The sequence below is a fragment of the Eulemur rufifrons genome, chromosome 17 (assembly GCF_041146395.1).
Source record: "Eulemur rufifrons isolate Redbay chromosome 17, OSU_ERuf_1, whole genome shotgun sequence".
NCBI classification, from domain to species: domain Eukaryota; kingdom Metazoa; phylum Chordata; class Mammalia; order Primates; family Lemuridae; genus Eulemur; species Eulemur rufifrons.
In genome coordinates this window covers 26194365-26218150 of record NC_090999.1, presented here as the reverse complement: position 1 = coordinate 26218150, position 23786 = coordinate 26194365, and the positions used below count along the sequence as shown (strand labels likewise).

The window sequence follows — 23786 nt, the reverse complement described above, 5'->3', positions numbered from 1 at the left end:
GCTTTCAGCCTGCCTGGGATTTCAACCTGCCTTCCTCATTAAGCTTAGCCATTTCTAGCTTTTGATTTAAAATGAGAGACATATGACTCTTCCTTTCACTTGAACACATAGAGGTTATGGTAGCATTATTAATTGGCTCAGTTTTTAATGTTGTTGTGTCTCAGGTTATAGGGAGGTCTGAGGAGAGGGAGAGAGGTGGAAAACGGCCAGTCAGTAGGGTGGAGCAATCAGGATACATGCAACATTTATTAAGTTTACTGTCTTACATGGGTGCAGTTAGTGGGGCCCCAAAACAATTAGAATGGTAACATCAAAGATCATTGATCACAGATCACCATAACAGATATAATGATAATGAAAAAGTGTGTAATGTGAGAATTACCAAAATGTGACAGACACTAAGTGAGCATATGCTGTTAGAAAAATGGTGCCAGTGGACTCACTTGATGCAGGTTTGCCACAAACCTTCGATTTATAAAAAACACAGTATCAGTGCAATAAAATGAGGTATGCCTATAAGTGTAAGTTTGTACATAAGTACGTATGTGCAATGCATTTTATAGATATAATTCCCAAAGAATGATTAGAACTTCCTTTCCCCTTTCCTGGTGCTATATTCCCATTATCTGGATCAAGGTAAATTGTTGGGGCCCTGGTCCTAGTTAAATATTTATTTTATCTGTAATAGCTGCCTAAAATTCTTGAGTTTGATGCATGGATTGGTGTTTTTCTCAGCCTTGTAATGCTGACAGCCAACTCATGCAAATACTAAAATTCCTGTTATTTTAGGTGATACCCTAAAATAGAATGGATTCTTTAGGATAAAGTTTTTTATCCTCCTTTTTAGTATACTAAATATAAATTGTTGTTAATGTGGGAATAGTTGTATGTTTTAACCCTTTACTACTCAAAATGTGATCCACAGTCCAGCTATATTGCTATCCCCTTGGACCTCTTGCTTGAAAATGCACTGTTTTAGCTTCACCCCAGCCCTACTGAATCAGAATCCATAATTAAATAAAGATTCTCATATGCATTTTTGCATACATTAAAGTTTGAGCAGCACTGCTTCAATTCTTCCAAATATTTAATTCTTTGTTAAGTAGTTGAACTGTGGCTTGGATTTGATTTTATTTCATAGAAGTGGAAGGGGATGAGAATATAGTCACTATGTAACAAAACTGTTTTTTCATTGTGGTATTATACAATAAATATAAAATAGGTTGGGTTTTTTCCCATGGTTAGGGAAGGAAGTACATAGGCATTTATTTTTCCTTAGGTTTTAAAATATTCTGACTTTTTAAAATATAAAAGATGAGCAAATGATTTTACATGATGGATGAGAAAGTGATTTTTTTTTTAAAAAAGCAACTTCCAAAAACATTGAATAGGTACCAGAGAATGGGCTTCCAAAAATATGTTTATATATGTTGTAATTTTTATGAATATAATGAAAATCCCCAGATGGCCTTTCTTCAATGTGCCAGTCAGATAATGTCAAGTCTTTAAGACCCAGCATTGTTCTAATGTCACAAAATTCATTTTCTGGTTTCATTTCCTTGTATTACATTTCATAATTTTTTTTTTCACCAAGTTTCACTCAATTCACAGAAGCCTAGCCACTTGCCTAGTTTTAACTGTTAAAAGTAATTTTAAAGGGGGGGAGGTCTGTGTCCTGTTTGAACTCATGGTTACTGTCATAACCAGGTTTGAGCACCTAGATACATAGTTCCACATCTCTTCCCAATTAGTCTTCTGAAAGTTGGGGATGAATGTAAGACTGGCAGTTATTTCTGTTATTTTGCTTTGGCACTGGCACTGTTCCTAAAGCAATCTTAAAAATCTAGAGCAGTGCTGTCTAATAGAAATAGTAATATAATGTGAGTCACATATATGATTTTAAATTCCCTAGTAGCCATACTTTTTTACACTAAAAAAGTAAGAAGAAATGTGATCTTAATTTTAATATTTTTAATCTATATATCTAAAATGTTATTTGTTATTAGATAAAACATTATAAAATATTATTTAACTTTTTTATGCTAAATTTTCAAAATATAGTATATATTTTACACTTATATCTGAATTCAGACTTAGCTACATTCCCAGTGCTCATAGCCACTTGTGGGTAGTGTAATAGCTACCAGCCATATTGGATAGTGCAGATATAGAAGTTTTTGGCATGGGAGTGGTTTAAACCTTCATTTCTAGGAATCTGTTGGACACCTCTCTTTCTCTCTTCTCTATTCTTCATTTATTTCTTTCTAGGTTCCAGGCTCTCTTGCATTAATATTATTTTCCCTCTTTTTCTTTGTTCTTCCCTCCTCCATTTCCTTGTTCTTCTGTCTTTGACTGAATTTCTCCTATTGTATTTCACTGTTATTCTCTCCACCAGGTGTTTCTTGATTTGTGGCCTCTCTGTTTCTTGATTTGTGGCCCCACACTCTCTTCTGTCCTGTGTCCTTCATCTCATTTCTTCTCTATTACTTCTTTTTTCCCCCTTCATCTGCTCTCTCCCCTCTTATCAACCTCCTCTGTCCTCTTTCTCTTTCTCTTTTCCCTGATTCCTCCCTCCTTTATCGGTTTCCTCTTTTCTTCCCTTCCTACTGTACCATTGTAGAGTGTGCAGTGACTTATTTCTGTAGTGAAGGCCCTAGACTTGTATTTTTTTTGTATTCTTGTTTGTTTTTTGTTTTACCATATCCTTTTTTAAAATAGTTTTCATATTTCTCTCTGGCCTTGATTCCAGCTTTATAGCAGCCCTTTTATAATATTTGTTTTTTCCATCAACTATGTATTTAAAATCCAAATGGCCAAACTTATTAGAATTTGTCTATACTAAGACTGACTAAGCCCTGAGTTGGGGTCTGAGGGGCTGCCCCATGAGTGAAGTCCGTGAACTTTGGACTTGATAAAATCTATTTTGACTGTTTGATGATGAGCTTTAGATCAAATAGGTAGAGACTTGCAGCTCAACTCTGATTAACTAGAAAGGCAATATTGGGCAGATTTCTTAGAGGTAATCGTGCTGTCTTTAGAGGCAAGGCACTCTAACAAGTAGTGCCTTTCAAGCAGGGATTTGTGGGGTTTTTTTGTCCTTTTTGCCACTTTTCTAGTTTTTTTGCTAAGAAGGTGGGTCTGTTTGAAAGTTAGAGTTGCCAGTTGGTAAGCTGTTACTGTAAATCAGTGTTCTTCATTGTTAGCACTATTGACATATTGGACCAGATAACTATTTGTTTTGAGAGGCTGCCCTGTGCATTGTATGGCTTTGAGCGGTGTTCCTGGTCTCTACCCTTAGATGCAGTAGCATTCCACCACCACCAGTTGTGACAAACAGAAATGTCTCCAGACATTGCCAGATGTTCCCTGAGGGACAAAATCTTCCCTGGTTAAGAACCACCACTGTAAATAAATGTCCGTAGATTTTATTATAAAATTTCTTTAAATATCTAGCACACAACAAACACTGAATTTAATCATAATATAATGAATGGGTTTTTGAATTCCATTTGTTAGAGAGCTGGGTTTATAAATACTTATGTGGCTGATATTCTTATAAAATCTGTAAGTTCATCTCCTTATTGAGTAAAATTTAGAAATTCTCAGAAATGTCTAAGAATAGTTCTGTAGAGTAAGAAAATAAGAAAAATAATTATGATGCCAGGAAACCAATGGAATTAGTTGGTCAGCCTCTTCTGTATTTCCATTAGATTACATATATATCTACTAAGTTTTATCTATCTTTTATTATTTGTCGTGGTTACTTACTCAAGAAACTGAGTTACTCGAACATAAGAAATATGTAGTATTTATTTTTCTACTGTCAAATCCGTCTCTACCCCAATGCCTGTCACATAAAAGGTGTTTAGTAAATGGTATGGTATTAGATTGGGAAGATTTTGCATTTTATATATGAGTTTTTGTTTTTACTAGCATTTTTTTTTATTAAGTATAAGCCTGTTAGGGTTAAGTTAGCTTAGTAGACCAATGATGTTAAAATGTCACATAGGGTGGACTTCATCTTCAAAATTAAACCTTCTTTTAAAGTACAAAGAGAGTGAGCTAGTGATGTGATCCTTTAACCATGTGAATGTCACACCCATGCTTGCCTTCTGACATCATTTCACTGGATAAAGTAATGTGCATACAAACTGCTGATGAATATAATCTTAGTATTCTATTTTTAAAACTGATAACATGCTATAATCTAAGGACCTGCTTTTTAAAGATGAAAATATTTCAGCTTTTACATTCTAAGAGTTTTCTTTTTCTATATTTAATCTCATATATTTATATTAAAAGCTTTGAAGTAATCTTTATTTTGTTCTTTTTTGAAAAAACTTAACAAGTATGGAATAAGTTAAATACAAAAAAAAATGGTACAGAATAATATATGGTAAAAAGTGAAAGTCCTCCCTTACATCCCCTTCCCACTCTCCTCCCCACTCTGACAAAAATACCACTCTCCTGAGGTAACCACTAGAAGGTATTTATCCTTTTCCGGTATGATTATACATATTGTGTATATATGTGTATTTTGTTGAGTTGTGAGAACTAAATGAGCTAAACAAAATGAAGTGTTTAATATCATGCTCAGTTTATTTACCACTTATTAGCCAGTGAAGCATTATTTTATTTACCGTTTATTATTCTACAGTCATGTGTTCCTTACCAATGGAATACATTCTAAGAACTCTGTAATTAGGCAATTTTGTCATAGTGCAAACATATAAAATAGAATGTACTTACACATACCTTGACTGTATAACCCACTGTACACCTAGGTTGTATGGTATAGCCTTTTGATTCTAGGCTACAAACCTATACCACATGTTACTGTACTGAAAACTATAGGCAATTTTAATCCAATGGTAAATGTCTAAACATATTTAATTATAAAACAGATACAGTAAAAATATGGTGTTACAATCGCATGGGACCACCGTTGTTTATGTGTTCCGTCATTGACTGAAATGTTATGTGCTGCATGACTGTATATGTATAAATGAAAAATTTTTTAAAAAATGAAAACATGATATATATTTATATGAATGTGTATATATGTGTATGTATATGTATCTCTAGATAGCGATTTGTAGCTTCCTTTTGTCCACATACTGATATAGCATATTAGTATCTATACATATATATCTATACATATTGATGTATTTTTTATAACTCTGTGTTTGTGTGTGTTTCTAAATTGCCTTCTAAAAGACTATGTATGCCGTAGAATTCTAATATGTGTGACAGAATTTTTTAAAGTTTAGATTATTCTTTCTGTTGCTTATTTAGGAGAACTATTCATTTAACCTTGAAAATAATATGAGTAAAATGGGAATAGCATTAAGTGCTACCTAGTTTTAACTGATATTTTTATATTTTTAAAAAATTGGTCATTTTAATAAATATAACAAGGTTTTATTATGTAGAGATAATTTATAATTCTGTTTTAACTTTGTCAGAATATAATTGTTGATAGTGCTTTTTGAATATTTTAGTATTTGTGTAAGAAAGTCATATAGATTAATTATAACAAATAACAGCAGATTGATTCACTGATGGCTTGGATTTTAACAGGCAAACCAGTGACATGTTATCAAAAGCTTTAACTCACTTTAAAAAATGATTTATGTAATAGTATTTGTTTTACTTATATAAAAATTAAATTTAACATGTTACTTATGCTCATAAAATAATTGTGGACTTCTGATGACATTGAATGCTTAACTTGGTTTATAAGTGATAAATTCAACAAAACTAATCTATCATGGCCAAATTACAAAGAAGTTACTTGCCTACCTAATTAGGAAGACCAAATGTTGAGTCTTAATTTCAGACAAAACAACCCAAGGATTGAGAAAGTGTTAGTTACATTCTGTCTTTCCATTTCTCAATCTTGTTTTCTTTTAGGTCAACTTCACTCTCAGATGAATACTTTCCGTATGACTAAGATACATGATCTTTAATACTTTTAATCTTGAAAAGGGGAGGGTAGTCCTCTCTTAGCATGATGTCTGATCCTATTTGGTCATATTTTCAGCTAGGAATTCTGAGTGGTAGTCAGTTAAAACAAACAAATGGCATGAGGAGTGCCATCCTCAATGAAAAAAGTGTGATATCTAGTATAATTTAGCATTTTAGGTGACTCATGCTAACTCTTAGATTTTTAAAGGTCTTTAACAATTTCTGTACATAGTCAATGATTTATTCTTAATATATAACAAACTTATGTGATAGGGTAGGCAGAATGACATTTTAATGACTTATATTAATACAGGAGATGGAATGTCACCAGTAATGGCTAATACGGTAGGGAAGAAACTGCTGCCAAATGCTTGAAGATTAGTGATTCAGTCATTAGTAGAGGCATGATAAAATGCACATTTTTTAAACTCACTCGGTGTTCTTTTGCTATTTCTTCCTGTCTGTTTCACAGAGAAAGAGTTAAAGGATTTGATTTGCACTTTAGGGTTTGGTTGTTTAAATTAGGAGATAACTGGTAAGGTGTAGTGAGCCAGTCATCACAAAAAATTTCTATTAAAATCTTAATCATAATATTTTGAAATTTATATGTGAAATCCTAGTAATTAACAGTGAAAGTATATTTCCTTGATAATCTAAAATTTAGAGTCCTATCACTGTCTTCTCAAATTTCTTATTTGTGATGTATGCGCATTTATTTACACATAGGAAGTTTAGTTTCTGCTTGTGGTAATTCTCCCATCCAAGTACTAACGAGGCCCAACCCTGCTTAGCTTCTGAGATCAGACGAGATCGGGCACGTTCAGGGTGGTATGTCCATAGACTGCTTGTGGTAATTCTAATTCAAAAGGGATATTTTCATTTAAGACTGATTAAAGACCTAGTTTATAATCCTATAAACAACCTGAAAGCATTTAATCACTATTGAAAGTATACCCCTAACATATCTTACTATCCCTGGAAAACAGGTACTGATTTTGGCAAGTATACTATGTTTCTGCTATAAATTGTTCTTCTTAGTTGTTGTTACTTATGATTTTCCAGGTTCTGACTGATTGAACATTTTTCTCTGAAACTTTTCTTTTAGTTGAAATGAGTCAACATGATCAGAAAATGATACTTCTTTCTAAACACTTTCCAAATTGTGTCTGTTTTTTAGAGATCATAATAACTGGATTTTTTACCTTTTCATCCAAACTGCTAACTCTAGCAAATGTTAAGTAGTGAATAGTCATATATTTTTGTGGTCTGAGAAGGTAGATAACTTGAATATTATGTTTCTCTGAATCTATTGTTTTCTATAAGGGTGGCTGGCAAGTATGAAAAAGATAATGCAGGAAATGAGAATCAAGTACACACTTAGGGGAGAAACCAACCCTTGATAGGACAAGACAGGATTTCAAAGCATTTCCTCTTATTAACATTCATTACTACTATGGAAGAAGAATAGAAATGCTGCCTTTTTAGAAATAGAGTTGATATGTATAATTCATAATTTTAGGAAACTAACATTTTTCCCATTTTAAAAGCACAATATTTTGTGTGTTGATATAAACAAATTCTAAGCTTCCTTTTTCTATTAAGTTTATATATTAGAATATGTCCAAAGTTTAAGTAATAATAGCACTATAAACTGACCTTATTTTTCTTTTTTATTCATTATGGTACCACATAGTGACAGTGCTAGTAATCTGAAATAACTGAGGGATCTTACATAGTAAATTTTTTTTTTTTTTTTTTTTTTTGTTGAGACAGAGTCTCACTTTGTTGCCCAGGCTAGAGTGAGTGCTGTGGCTTTAGCTTTAGCTCACAGCAACCTCAGACTCCTGGGCTTAAGCGATCCTACTGCCTCAGCCTCCCGAGTAGCTGGGACTACAGGCATGCGCCACTATGCCCGGCTAATTTTTTCTATATAGATTTTTAGTTGTCCATATAATTTCTTTCTATTTTTAGTAGAGACGGGGTCTCGCTCTTGCTCAGGCTGGTCTCGAACTCCTGACCTCGAGCAATCCACCCACCTCGGCCTCCCAGAGTGCTAGGATTACAGGCGTGAGCCACCGCGCCCGGCCCATAGTAAATTATTTTAAGTAGTGAAAGTGTAGTTTTTTGTGTTGAATTCTTTGAAATGGGCAATTTTTATATGGTTTATTTTTAGTTAACTGTTCTGGAGAAAACAATAGTTAAATTCACTTATTTATTTTTTGTATATATAGCCAGACTATGGTTCTCCAGACTCAATATCACTTTTGAGCCTGGAGAAATTTAATAAGATGGTAATTTTCAGTTGTTTTTTTTTTTTTAACCTCTGCTCCCCCCTCCCTGCCCCTGACCCTTTGTAAATAATTTCAATAAAAAGTTATAGTAACATTTTCCACAGTGGGCTCTGGGCTCACACTGGTTTGGTCTGATACCTGGTTTTACCACTTCCCAAGCCAAGTTAGCTCTGTGGCCTTGGGAAGTTATATTAACGTCTCTAAGCCTCAGTTGTTTTCATTTATAAAAACAACTACCTACTTTCTAAAGTAGAGAAGATTAACAATCAATAAATGTTACTTCTATATATATATATCCATTAATACTGTATATTAATACACACACATACACAGACACATATCTCCATCCCTAAATTGCACAGAGTGGAAAATAAATCACCTATGAATCTACTTTGTTTTTTGTTGTTAAAAAAGTTTTGATGTTGAAAGATTTGTCTTTGAGAAATGTATCTTTTTGACTCTTTTTCCCTACTTAGAAGTAGATTATACATGTTTTTCCTTATGAGTATATGTTATATTAATAGCTGCATAAGTTTCTTGCTTTATGAACATTTTATTTCCATTTCTTTAATATTGTAAATAATGTCTTAACATCTTGAGCTTGAACCTACCTAGTGTATTTTAGATTTTTTTTTTAATTTATTTATTTTTTTTTAATTTGAGACAGTCTCACTCTGTTGCCTGGGCTAGAGTGCTGTGGCATCAGCTTAGCTCACAGCAACCTCAAACTCCTGGGCTCAAGTGATCCTTCTGCCTCAGCCTCCCGAGTAGCTGGGACTACAGGCATGTGCCACCATGCCCAGCTAATTTTTTCTATATATTTTTTAGTTGTCCAGATAATTTCTTTCTATTTTTAGTAGAGACAGGGTCTCGCTCTTGCTCAGGCTGGTGTCGAACTCCTGAGCTCAAACAATCCACCCCCCTCGGTCTCCCAGAGTGCTAGGATTACAGATGTGAGCCACCGTGCTCGGCCTGTATTTTAGATTTTATTAGTAAAAATCTCTAAAAGTAGATCCTGATTTACATTTTCCAGTTTATTTCACAAAATATTTTCAGTTTATAATCCTTACCAATGTATCTTCTTACCTGTACAATAATATTTAAAAACAATTTCTTGCCATTTTGGTAAGTTTTAAGTAGAATTTTATAATTTATTTGATAAAGGTTTTAGGAACCATGAATATATGTCATGTGTATTTGTCAATTTCCTTGTACATTTTCTTTCCCTGTTCTTTTAGGTACTTAGCAGTCTTTCTCCAACTTGTTTGAACCTGTTACATTATAAGGGTCTGTATTAGTTTGCTAGGTGAGAATGGAGTGCTTTGGGCTGAATTGTGTCTCCCCAAAATTCATCTGTTGGAGTCCTTCAGTTGGAGACTTCAGTATGTCAGAGAGATAGGGACTTTGTCAGAGAGATTGGAGATAGGGCCTTTTAAAAAGGTAATTAAGGGGTCATATGTGTGGGCCTAATCCAATGTGACTGGTGTCCTTATAAGAAGAGGAGATTAGGACACAGACACACACATAGGAAGACACAGAGAGAAAATAGCTTTCTACAAGTCAAGGATAAAGGCCTTGAAAAAAAAAAACCAAGGCTGCCAACAGCATCTTGGACTTCTGGCCTTCAGCATCATGAGAAAATAAATTTCTGTTGTTGAAGCCACTCAATCTGTTGTTCTGTTATAGTAGCCCTAGTAAACTATATACAGGGACTTAACCTTTTGCTTATCATATTTGTTGGAAATATTTTTGACTAATACATTAGTTAACTTTTAATTTGGGGTATGCAGTTGGTTTTTTAGAAGTACAGAAAATTTTTCCTCTTGTCTCAAGACTTAGAAAATTTTACATTATTGTTTTAAATTTATATGTGTAAAAATGCATCCTTTTCAATTTTTAAGTACTTGCAACATTTTACAACAAACCGGCATAAAAGTAAAAGAAAAAAAAAACTATTCACACTCTTTGAAAGTCTGAAGCCTCTTTGTTCATCATGTTTCACAATTTTAAGGGTTTTATAGGAATACCAGTATTGAAATACCTACAATATTGTAATATTGGAGAGCAGGTATTCCTATCCCCTACCCTGTTCTATTTGGAATGTCTTTTTTCCTCACCCTCTAAAGTAGAAATTGGACAGGAAATTTTACAAGTGTCCTACCAATAGTTTAGTGAACTTATATTATTAGCTTTTTATGAGTGTCCATTCTCTTCACAGAGACAGATGTGATGATCACTTTGGTTTATTCTGTATGGTTCCAATGTTTATTAGCTCATACTGAAGAAGACTAGTAACAGCACTTTGGAGACCCTTCTGGGTTTTCAATGTTAATTAAATGATCTACCTTCTCTTTAATCCATTTCAGTTTAGCCACAATAAATAACTTGAGAACATTTTATGTAACTTTTAGATATTATAAAAGTCAATTTTTGAAACTCATACCTGGATTAAAATGGTATATAGCCATCCAGGTGGGATTTAGGGAACTAGTTTCAGACCAGTGCCCTCAGTGAAAACTAGGAAAGCCTGTTTGAACATAGCAGGGGACTGCTCAGGCAACAAATACAGGGACCAAACTTTGAAAGAAGGGAGAATCTTGTAGAGGGTGAGTTTCCTTCTCCAAGAACTTTTACCCAGGGAACACTTACTTATGTAAAGTATGGGAAGAAAATTAGGATTCAAGCATTAGGGCTAGCAGTACTGTTGCTAAAAGACAGGAAAAAACTGCACAGAGCTTTTGGTGAAGACCTAGGGTGCAAGTGTAAGGAGATTCTTCCCTCAGTACATTTTTTGAATCCTGAGGCTACCTGGGATGAGAAACTTAAAACCTTAAGCAGGAAATCTTTGAAAATCAGGAGTGGAGCTTATAGTATTTTTATAAGACAAAAATTAAATTTGTCACCTTCTTTGGACTAGGTCCCTTAACAAGTTTTCAGTTGAAACCTTAGGTGGCAAGGAAAAACTGCAAGTAGACAGAGTCTTACCGGGGCAGCCACGTAATCTGTTTAGTGGCCCAACAGAGAGCAGGCTGAACCCTCTGTGGAGACAGAGAACATTATCAAGAATCTCTGTGAGTTTTTGCATAATCAGAGATTATGGAGCCACCAAAGGATAGGATTACATGACTGGAACAAAAGGGAAAACAAATAATAACAGACCCAGAGATGATCTGCATCATTCAGGTGTATTTAGCTGACAAGTACTTTCAATAACTGTGATTAACATATTAAGAAAATATAGGAAACTATGGAGAAAATGGATGTGGATGCAGATTTTCATTAGAATATTAGAATGTCTAAAAAGATTGGAGGTTCAAGGAGGGAAAAATACAATATCTAAAATTAACTTGTTTGATAGGTGTAATAAAAGATTAGGCACATCAGAAGACAGGTCAATAGAAAAGATTCAACTGAAGCATTGAGTAAAAGAGAAAGGAAAAAACAGAAAAGAGGATTTATAGATTTGTGATACACATGAAAAGATCTGACACATTTAATTGAATTATCATAAGAAAACAATAGAATTAAATAGAAGTAATGTTGAAGAGATAATGTACAGAATTTTTGAAAAGTGAGAAAATTTACCAACCCAGAGATTTAGGAAGTTTTGTTTACTGTAAGCAGGATAAATATAAGGGAAACCATACCTGGACACATTGCATTAAGATTGCTGAAAACCAAAGATAAAAAAGAGTATCTTTAAAAGAACCTGAGAAAAAGGGTATGCCTTTCAAAAGAGTCAACAAGAAGTCTGATGGCAGACTTCTCAACAGAAATGATGGAAGCCATCTTGAAACTGATGGAAGAAAATTGCAGCTAACCTAAAATTCTATATATCTAGCAAAATATCCTTTAAGTCTGAAAGTAAAAAAAAAATCATTTCCAGAGAAATAAAAACTAAGAAAATAATTACCAGCAACCTGGGCTAAAATTAAATCAAAATACCAACAAAATAAGTCAGCAGCAACAATAATAGCAAACAGTACTTCAGCTAGAAGGAAGAATATTCCATCAAGGAACCATCAAAATGAAGAAAGGAATAATGAAAAGGGTAAACATAAATTGACATTGATTAAATACTGTTAAAGAAAACACTAACAGTAATGTCTTATGGGGTTTTAAAGATAGGTAGAAAAAACATAACAAAGTGGAATGTGAGGGGAATAAGTGAGATTAAAGTGTTAAAGTCTAGCATCATTAAGGACATGGTAAAATAATACTTTCTGTTAGACTGTAACAAGTCAACAATGCATCTTATAATCTCTATGGTAACCACCAAAAGAATAATTTTAAAATTTGGGGGGAAAATAGAATAATAGAAAATAATTGATTAATTCAAAAAACGGCAGAAAAGGAGGGATAATGAAACTTAAAACTGGTAGGTTAAATAAAAAATAATAACATAATAGAAATAAAGCTGCCTATTTGAATAGTAGAATCATATTTTTCAAAATATTGTAATAAAAATATTATTTTCCAGCCTAAAAATGTTTCTAAGTATGTAAAAAAACACAACACCTATATACACACTTGTTTTGTTTTTCTGACAGCTTCTTTGTGATATTGGCCACAGTGAAGAAAAATTGGGTTTTAACTATGAGGATATCATAATTTGGTAAGTGTAGTTCAGTCCCCTCCCCAATCCCTTCCAGATTTTAGCAATTTTGATTTTAGTAACTTTAAGGTAAAAATAAGATAATATAGCACTTCATACTTGATTTTGTAGAAACAAGTTGCTTGAACATTAGAAAAATTCAAGATCTTCAATAGTATTGTTATCTTGTGATTCCTAGTGATATTTTCTAATTACCGAATATGAAGAATCAAGGCAACTGTCCAAAAATACTTGAAATATTTTATTTGAACTTCTTATATCTGAAGTTTGCAGACTAAATTTCTCATATTCCAGGAATAAGAGGAACCTGTAACTATAGGTCTTACTTAAGAGAAAGTGTGCTTATGGCAAATCAAGTTTGCCATAAGCACACTAATAGAGGCATTATGTTATGCAGTTTTATAAACATTTTTTGGTATATTTATGAATTCAAATTGATATAAATGGTCTATGCCTGCTGTCATTATAAAGTATTTTTATTGGTTTAAACCAATGATTCTTTGGGAGAGGTGGAAGCAAATAGGCAGATAGAGGAGAGTAGATTGTAGAGGCATAAATGATATAGCTTGAACAAGGTGTATTTAATTTCCCATTGTTTATATAAAATACATTACAGAAGCTGGAACAAAACTTAACATCTTGATTGGTAAGAATGTACTAAGGAGGCACAAATTACAACAACATTAAGTGAAATTTCATGGAGTGAATGGATTTTTATATATGTGAAATGCAGTTAGGTAGAATTAACCATGCATATCTAGAAATTTTACATATTTCAACTGAGAAATAATTTGGTACTATAATTTTGTGTGTTTGAAACCCATACAGCAAAACTTCTTTTTTGTTTTCATACAGTTTGCGGTTAGCTTTATTAAATGAAGCAAAAGAAGTGCGAGCAGCAGGGCTACGAGCGCTTCGATATCTCATCCAAGACTCCAGTATTCTCCAGAAGGTGCTAAAATTGAAAGTGGACTATTTAATAGCTAGGTAATTTTCCTAGAGTTGTTTATATGTTTTAAAAATTTTGTATTGAGTTTTAGCATACCTATCAAAGTATATAGATTTTTAGTGTAAAGCTTGATGAATTTTGCATATATGTACCTTCAAATAACAAGATTTTAGAACATTTTCAGCATCCCAGTAAAGGTAGTAAACATTATTCTGACTTTACTCATTATAGACTGATTTTTCTTGTTCTTGAGCATCATGTATTGGAAGTACACAGTAGTCATTCTTTTTTCCTCATTATTTTTGAGATTCAGCCATGTTGATATTTTTTTGTTTATTGCTGTGTAATTGTTTCATTTTATGAATAGACTGCAACTTATTCCAGTCTCTTGATGATTTTCTGGATTGTTTCCAGTGTTTGACTATTTGGAATAAAGCTTCCCTGAACATCTTTTTTTTTTTTTTTTTCTTTTAAAGAGACACAGTCTCACTCTGGAATTCAGTGTGTAATCATAGCTTACTGCAGCCTCAAACTTCTGGGCTCAAGTGATCCTCCCACCTCAGCTTCCCAAGAAGCTGGGAGTACAGGCGCAAACCACTACACTGGCCCTGAACATTCTTGTACAAGTCTGTTGGTGGACCTGTGCACTCATTTCTCTTAGATAAATGTAGAACTGAAATTAGTGGATCATAAGGTATATATGTATGTTTAGCTTTAGTAGATACTGCTGTACCGTTTTCCAAGTGATTACACTGATTTATACTCCTACTGACAATGTATGAGAGTTTTAGTCTCTCTACATTGTCATCAACACTTGGTTTTGTCAGTTTTAAATTATAGCCTTTCTGGTGTGCTTTTCATTAGAGGGTCTCATTTTGATTTTAAGTTGTGTTTCCCTTACAAGTGAGGATGTTAAGCACTTTTCATGTGCCTGTTGACAGTTTGGATACCCTGTCCACCTTTTGCTCATTTGTAAATTGGATTGTCTGTCTTGTAGTGTAGGAATTTTTGATGTCTTCTGGATATGAGTCCTTTCAGATACATGTATTGAGAATATCTTCTCCAGGTTTGCCTTGCCTCTTTACTCTTTTAATGGGTCTTTGATGAACAGAAATTCTTAGTTAATGAAATCCAAAATGCTTTCAGTCTATTTCAAGATGTGTTTTCTTCTAAAGGTTTTATTCCCTTACATATGTTTAAGTCTTTGACCATCTGACTAGATTTGAATTATCTGATATAATTTGATTATATTTGATTGTTTTGTAAGGTATGAGGTAGATGTCAAGTTATGATTCATTTTTATTTATGAATATCCAATAAGTATTAGCACCATTTATTGAAATGATTTTCATTTCATGCCTAGACTCATGTCACCTTTGTTGGTAACTATGTATGGATCTATTTTTGTGTTCTCTGTTCTCTTTAGTTGTTCTATTTATCTGTCTGCTCTTGCACCAGTTTCTCACTGTCTTAATTACTGCAGTTTTATAATATATCTTGATATCTGTTAATGTGAATCTGACTTTTCTTGTGTAAGACTGTCTTGACTATTCTGAGTTCCGCATTTCCATAAAAATTTTAAAATCAGATTGTCCATTTCCATGTATCTAGCTGGGATTTTAATAGGGATTGCGTTGAAGCTCTGGATTAATTTGGGGTGAATTGACATCTTAATATTGAATCTTCTAGACATTTATTTATTGCGAACTTTGATTTCTCTCAGCATTTTGTAGTTTTCTTAGCAGAGGTCTTCAGCATATTTGTTAGGTTTATTCTAAGGTACTTTTATTAATGTAATTTAAAATGTTTTTCTTTTCTGTTTTTTGCTACTAGTATATAGAAGAATAATTGGCAGGGGTGGATATTGAGCTCTTATCTAGCAACCTTGTTAAATTCACTTGTTAGTTCCAGTTATAGATTATTTGGGGTTTTTCTATTGTATAAGCATTCAAATGATGACCATTTTATTTCTTCCTTTCCAAACCTTATATCTTTCTTTATTTTTCTTGCCTTATTGCACAGGTTAGAATATTGCACTGAATAGAAATGATCATAGTGGACAACTTAAGTTTTGCTTCTGAACTCAGGTGTAAAGTGTTCAGTATTTTACTATTGTTTATACTTTGTGTCAGCTTTTAGTAGATTTTCTTTATATTCCTTGTTTGCCTTGTTGAAACAGACACCACTTGTTCATGATGTCTTGTCCTTTTTATGTACAAATGAATTTGGTTTGCTAATATTTTGTAGATTTTTGCATCTATGTTCATGAGAGGTACTGGCTTGTATTTTTGCATTCTTCTAAGGTCTTTGGTTTTGGTGTTGGGAGTATATTTGTTTTGTAAAACAACTAGGGAAGTATTACCCTGTTTTTACATTCTTTGGAAGAGTTTAAGATGTGTATTGTTTTTTTCCCTGCATGATTGGTAAAATTCACCAGTGAATCAATCTCTGGCTGAGTTTTCTTTTTTAGGAAGTTTTAAAATTATGGACTCAATTTTTTTTCACAGATATAGTCCTCTTCAGACTTTTTTTTTTCTTGTGTCAGATTTTGAAGCTTTGTTGTTATATTCATATTTAGAACAAATCTTCGTATTGGGCTAACTCATTTATAATTATAAAATGTCTCTATTCCTAGTAATACTTCTTTTATGAATGTTCGTGTTATCTAACAATACAGCATCACTATCTTTTTTTTTTTTTTTGCCTAGTGTTTGCATGATATATCTTTTTCCATCCTTTTCCTTTCTTTATTTCTAGTTTGATCATCTTTATTTTCTAATTGGAGTATTTAGACTATTTGTATCTAGTGGTTTATTATATGTATAATTTATGGACTATAATGTAATTATATATATTTATGAATATCATCTTGCTGTTAGTTTTATATTATATTTGAGTTTGTTGGCCATCTTGCTGTTTGTATTTGTCACGTTTGTTTTTTGTTCTTTATTTCTCTCTTTTTTTGTTCGTTTTGGAATAATCAAGAATTTTTTTCCTCTTCTATTAGTGTCTTTGTTATAAAGTCTTTTTTTTTTTTTTTTTTAGTAATTGCCTTAGAGATTACATCATGTATCCTTGATATAGTAAGGTCTACCACTTTTGTTACTACCAGCATAGTCCAAGAAACCTGTTACAGTTTAATGTCTCCCCTCCTTTTTGTGCTGTTACGTTCTGCATATTTTTAACCTCACAGATAGTCTGCTTATTGTTTTAAATTGGAACTATTCATACTTACCTAAGTAATATACCTATTCTAGCATTCTTCCTTCTTGCATTTACACACTTTCATATTGGATCACTTTCTGTTTGATGAATTTCTTTAATCATTTCTTAGATCTACCAGAGATAAATTCTCTCATCTTTTGTCGTGGTTGAAGGCTGTTTTTACCACCAGTTATTATTTTTCAATGCTTTAAAAATAAGTTATCGTCTTCTGACTTTCTTTTTTTTTTCCTTCCTTTTACTGTTGAATTAAGGAGTCTCTTTTATTGTTTCTTTGTGCTATCTCTTTTATCCTCTGGCTGCTTTAAAGATCTTTTTTTCCTCTTATATGCTGTCCTACCATCTAGTACTCCATCTATACATATGTATACACATGTTAGGTCTTTTCATTGTCCCACATGTTTCTAGTGCCTTTACTGTATTTTTCAACTGTTGTTGTTGTTAATCTTTATTCTTCAGTGTGCTTACTTTCTACTTACTTGTTTGTTATTTTGATCTTACATTCTGCTAGTAAATCAGTCTCTTGAATTCTTAAATTCAGTTATTATATTATTTATTATACTCATATAAAGATTTCAGGTCTCTGCTTTATTTCTTTCTTTCCTTCTATTTTCTTGAGCATATTAATCATAGTTATTTTGAAGTCCCCTGTGACAGCTCCAATATGTGAATCACCTGTGTTCTATTTCTATTGCCCATTTCTTTTCTTGGTTTTTGGTTCTTGGCCCTTTATTTTAAACTAGGCCTTCTACTGTCTGATTGAACATGAAGATTGGTATTCAAAATTATTGGCTCAGGATCACATTATTTTCCTTTTAAGAGAGTTAAGTTTTGTTTTGGAATGTTAGTTTATTATACTAATTCTGTTAAAGATTGGTTTTAGCTTTGCCTTTGCTCCTAGGAAGTGGCTGTTTGAGATTTCAAGTTAAAGCATAGATATTTATTTAGCAGACTCTCTTTATCTTGGCCAGTCTTGAACCCTACCCTCTTTCTTAGAGTATTATGTACCTGCTGAAATCTCTGCTTTGTTCCTTTGCTTCTCAAAATAGCTTTTTGCTTTGTTTCTTAGAGTCTAATTCTGCTTTTGCAGAACATTGAAGTTGGCAAACATCTTAGAGAGAACATTGCATGCAGATTTTAGCTCACCTCCTTGTGTTTTCTTCTTTCTGGGATGTTTGCCCCTCAAGTCCTAGCTGCCTTGGCTGCCCCTGCCCTGAAGTGAAACCTGTGTTTTCCCAGTCCAGCTGGAGTTTTGCTTTCTGCTAGGACTCTATGCTTTTAAAGCCAGAGATTGACAAGTGCTCCAAGGGGAAAAGCCTGGTTGAATGTGGTACTTACTACCTGTGCTTCCCTTTTTAGGGATTGTTCTCCATTGCCTTTTAACAGTTGTTTTATACTGTGAAGTATTTTTTTCAACCTTTGAAGTTGTTTTTGGCAGGAAGGTTGGTCTCGTACAAGCATCTGTCATGGCCGGAATTGGAATTCTATGTCCATTTACTTTTTAATAGAATTGCCTTAGATTGTATTCAGATAGAAGAAATGGTTTTTTGAATAGCAAACTATCTATATATAAAGCATTGATTAGAATATTGAACTGCCTAAACTTAAATAAAAATTAATTATGCTTCCACATAAACCAAACACTTTCAAATGGGATAATTTAATAAATTTTACAAAGAAATCTCAGTTCAGTGATATTTGACCAAACATCAATTTTTGAAGTGAATTCAGAATTCAAATTATATTTTGGAAATCAGAGTTTTGTGGATAGTGCATAAGACCTTTAGCCATGATATCTAAAATTTAGGCCCTGGTTGAAATCACAATTAAACTAAAACAGGCTTGAAATACTTTCCCTTTACAATTTTTATAAAATGTTTGTGACTTTTATCAGAGATAGGTGTATTTTTTTAATCGATTTTTGATACCTTGCTCTATGTTTGTGAGTCTTTCTTTATAAATAAATGTAATCCTATAAATTACTGAAGTAATTTTTTTAACAAACATTTATCACTGAGATATATAGGTTAACTAAAAAAATGTGCTGCTCCTGAGAAATCATGTATTAAAATTTTAATATACCTTATTGACATTGCAAAGATGGGTCTGATATATAGTGGTATTATGATACAGAAAGTTGTTTAATAAAATTTTATCATTGATTAATTTTTGTGTATTATTTAGGTGCATTGACATACAGCAGAGCAACGAGGTAGAGAGGACACAAGCACTTCGATTAGTCAGAAAGGTATGCTCTATCTGTGAGAGTAAAAGGCAAATTTATGATTTTTGTGTTAAACATTTACATTTTTAGATTAGACTGTCTTATAAAATCTTTTTATTACAATTTAAAGACTAAAATTTATTAAACATTTTTGTTTTGTTAAAGTTATGTATGAATTAAATAGATCCATTAAACTTTGAGGTAAACATAAATATTTTGTGTAATTATTTTATGTGATTGGGTGTAGCTAGGATAATATTTCTTATAAAATGTTGTATGTGAAGCATATTTCTTCCTTCAGTAGACATGTAACTGTAATTACTGATTTGATAAGTTATTGGAAAAAGAGGATTACTTGCCCCCATCCTGATTTTCTCTTAGTTGCATACTTGCATTTAATGCTATTAAAATTGATGTCACAAATAGTTAACAAGCTCCTTGTTTTAAAGATGAATCTGGATACAATCCCTGGGCAGTGGCAATAAACAATTCAGGCCATTGTATAGGATAAAAGGTCACAATTTAAACTTGCAAGAGAGGGTGTTAAGAACAACCCATAATGCTTCTCATGAGAAGCCTTCAAGGAATGCTTTGTTGTTGTTTAATGTGATCCCCTAATGGCTGAGGAAAAGAGTGAACTGAGAGTCAACTTGGGACACAGCCTTTTAGTAAGACAAGTATCATACTTCATCCTAAACATTCGTGAGAATCGTTCAGTATATGTTTGCTAATATAAAAAATGTCTAACATTATTTAACAATTGAATTTTTTTAGCTTTTTCTCCTTTCCTACCTTTGAATTCAGTACGTGCTCCAAAATGGTGGACTAAGTAAGCTATTATACCAGCACTTTGATTTGGCTTTTCAAATTTAAATTTAAAAATTAGATTTATGGGTTTTGTTTGTTTATACAATTCCTCCTACTACCATGACTATGAGAATTCAAGATAAGAAAACAAAATTTGTTTCTGAAGACCCTAGAACCAAAAAATAACTTTTTGGTTATTTGGGTGATGTGTGTCAATGTTTATCATATTAGGAGTCAAAATATATATTACTATGTAAAAAATAGCAATAAACCCATTATATATAAGCAAATATTTTTATGAAAACAACTATTTTCAAAAAAAACTAGTGAGAAGAGTGCTATTGTTTTAGATTTTTGCAAATCTTTTAAATTTTCTCTTGATAGAAAGTGGCTGCATTATCACATTTGATTCTGGATTCAATCTGTTGTGTTATCAAATGCAGTGGAGCCTCTGGAAGAGTTCAGTATACACTTGTGAGAGAATAAGAGTAAAAAGGACAAATAATGTCTTTGTATTGGTATGGGAATAGTTTTAATTATGCAGAATCTTGGAATATATCTTAGGGACCCCCAGAATTTCCTGGCCCACACATTGAGAATTGCTGCCCTAGAAATTGCTTACAAAAGAAAAGACAACTTCAAATGGATTCAAACAAATTCAGCTTCTTTGGATTCAGTAAATATTTTACTTTAATTTTGTTAAATGTTTTGTATAAGTTAAAATTTAATTTAAAATAGCTTAGTAAAAGTAAACAGGCCCTTAAAAACAATTTAATAGCACCATGACAAAATTGTTATTTTATTCTGTTATCTTCTGAAGTGCAGAGTAATTTAAGCCAGATATCAATTTGTGAATCTAGGAGCAGGAAAATTGCTTGTGCTTGTGGTAGGATATAGGCTCAGAGGATGAATTGTGGAGCAGGGCTTTTCCTTGATTTAGCTAAAATGGTTATAGTTAAAGACAAAGCACGTTTGCTGAATGAACAGTGGCCTCTATAGGCCAGAGAAACTATAATTTCATTAGTACTTTTAGCATCTGAAGCACACATTTCTTTTTTCCAGCAACACCTTGGCAACTGAATTAGAGCTTTAGTATCCCTTATCTAAAATGCTTGGGATTTTAGAATTGTTTCAAATTTTGGATGTTTTTTATTTTGGAATATTTGCATAGATACAATGAGATATCTTGGGGATGGGACTCAAGTCTAAACACAAAATTCATTTATGTTTTATATATGCTTTATACACATAGGCTGAAGGTAATTTTATATAATATTTTCAGTAATTTTGTGCATGAAAGAAAGTTTGTGCACATTGAACCATCAGAAAGCAAAGGTATCAGATGTGGAATTTTCTACTTCTGGCATCATGTTGGCAACTTAAAAAGTTTTGGATTTTGGAGTATTTCGTATTTCAGATTACGGATGCTCATCCTGCAGTAGAAATTAATGTTTAATATTTTAATTATTAGATCATTGTGGAGCTTTTGTGTGGATTCAAAAAAATTAAAATTTTTAATAAAATTATTAATATCTTTTAAATTAAAAGCACAGACATTTTTGCTTTGAGATAACTTCTTTGTGAATAATTGAGGAACACTTATGTTACTTTTCCTTTTCTGTCACCTATCTCATTCATTTGGAAATTTTCTGTTTGCCCATTTCTTTTCAGCGTCTCCAATTCCCACCCCCTCTTCCCTCCTTCCCTCCCTCTTTCTCCAATCCAGGCCATCCATTTCTGGCCTTTAATTTTTTATATAATTTTTCCACTAGTCAGCTGTTGCTACTCTTTCCTTTATCCTATGTAAATTCTACTTACTGCCTACTTAATTTAAGCCATTATTTTCTTCATATATCATTTCTTTATTCATGTAATAAGGGATTAATAATTTCACAAATTTTTTACAGTTGAAAAAAATTATTTGGCGGAATCATATACCCTTGGTACACAGCAAATAGTGGCCAAGCAAGAGCGAAAACCCAATTCTCCAAATTTCCAAACCTACATTAGCCTATTGAGTTTTAAGTATTTAATACAACCTGCATATCTTGACATTCATAGCCTACTTTTGGTCTAACCAACTGTTTCTGTCTGGCCTGTCTTACTATGCTACCATAGATATAGACAAACTACCCGACACCACTAACAGAATCATTACTTCCTTCCTACTCTTTTCATTTCATTTCCACTCCTTCCCACATTATATTGATCTTCCAGTCTCAGCTCAAATTTTAGGTATTCCCCTTGGTTAACTCAGTGCTTCTCTAATTCCTTTCTATAGTATTTATTTCCTACTCAAGATCTTTAATTTGTTTTATATATCTGTTCTATCATGCCAAAAAAGATAAAACTTTTTTTATTTTGATACTGACTACGTTCTATTAATATGACTTGTTCCTCATTATTTATTGATTTGTGAGCAAAGCATTCTCTGATTTACCCAGAATTTAAGAGTTTCTTTGCATATATTTCCCTGAAAAATAAAAACTATTTTATTTGTAAGTATTTAAATTTTATACATCCATTTCATAGCACAGTCTATTGAATTAAATAAGTACATGTTCAGCAGACACCTGAGATTCATAGAGTAGAATTTTTTTTTTTATTTTTATTTCAGGATATTATGAGGTTACAAACATTTTGGTTACATTTTATGTCTTTGCCTCACCCAAGCGAGGATTAGAGGCATGCCTTTCCCCTCTACAATGCTCACCGCATCCATTAGTTGTGAGTTTACCACCCTCCCAACCCCCATAGAGTAGAATTTTATGCTGGTCATGAACACCTTTGTTTTACAAATAAGGAAACTGAGGCACAGAAAAAATTGATTTGGTGAAGGTAACATGGTTTATTAATGGCAAATTTAACTCTGAAAGCCAGTTTGCCTGGTTTCTCAGCTAACTCTTTACAGAATATATTTACATGCATTTTGATGTTTGGGGAAATTTTCTTATAAGCTTCTAATAATGGACCAGTAAGTATTAAAATACAAATTAATATCATCAGAATTTTTTCACCCAGAAAGATCAGTTTCCTGTACACCCATTCCTCCTCCTCCTCTTTCCTTTCTTCCTCCGCTTTTTTGATCAATGGAAAACATTGATTTAGAAATGGATATGAAAGCTTTTATAGATTCTATAGTTACTGGGAATGTGTTTATTCTATGGTTATGGAACTGTATTGTATAATTTCAATTGAACTTTGTAATATCACTTAATGCTGCTTAAATGACATAAACTGTTTACAACCACTCTAGCAAATACAGGTATTTCCTCTGATCCTGTGTAGGACTTACTGTTTATCTTTCATTTAGGTATAGTGCATCCTCTAATTGTTTCATAGCACAAGTTTCATTTTTCCAACTGGATCATAAATCCAGGACAGATTAATTTCCCTCGATATTTTATTACCTCCCAAGCAAATGAAACATTTTTTCCTGTCCCCATCCAGAAACCTGTTATTTTAAAATGCTTAATGTACCAAATAGCCTTTATTTATTAAGCAATCATTAGCTACATATTTGTTTTCTGTTTTCCAAATTGATGATATATGTTATGTATTTTCAACATTCCAAATATGTTATTGCCAGTTAGATTTTTCATTTAATGTGAGATTCATCCAAAGTTTTATCACAAGATATATACTATTTATATCAGGATTTTTGAAATACTAAAAGTAAATTATGAGTTATTCTGCTTTCTGGTATAGCAA

The 23786-nt window shown here is 32.5% G+C and overlaps 1 protein-coding gene across 1 annotated transcript in view; it reads left to right on the top strand.

The window, feature by feature from the left end:
* Positions 1 to 23786, top strand: part of LOC138398015 (rapamycin-insensitive companion of mTOR-like) — a 72740-nt gene that overhangs the window by 45695 nt on the left and 3259 nt on the right. The window contains exons 3-5 of the mRNA XM_069492228.1: positions 12809 to 12873; positions 13729 to 13860; positions 19229 to 19292. Coding sequence (XP_069348329.1) covers positions 12809 to 12873; positions 13729 to 13860; positions 19229 to 19292 — 261 coding nt within the window. The remainder of the gene's footprint in view (positions 1 to 12808; positions 12874 to 13728; positions 13861 to 19228; positions 19293 to 23786) is intronic.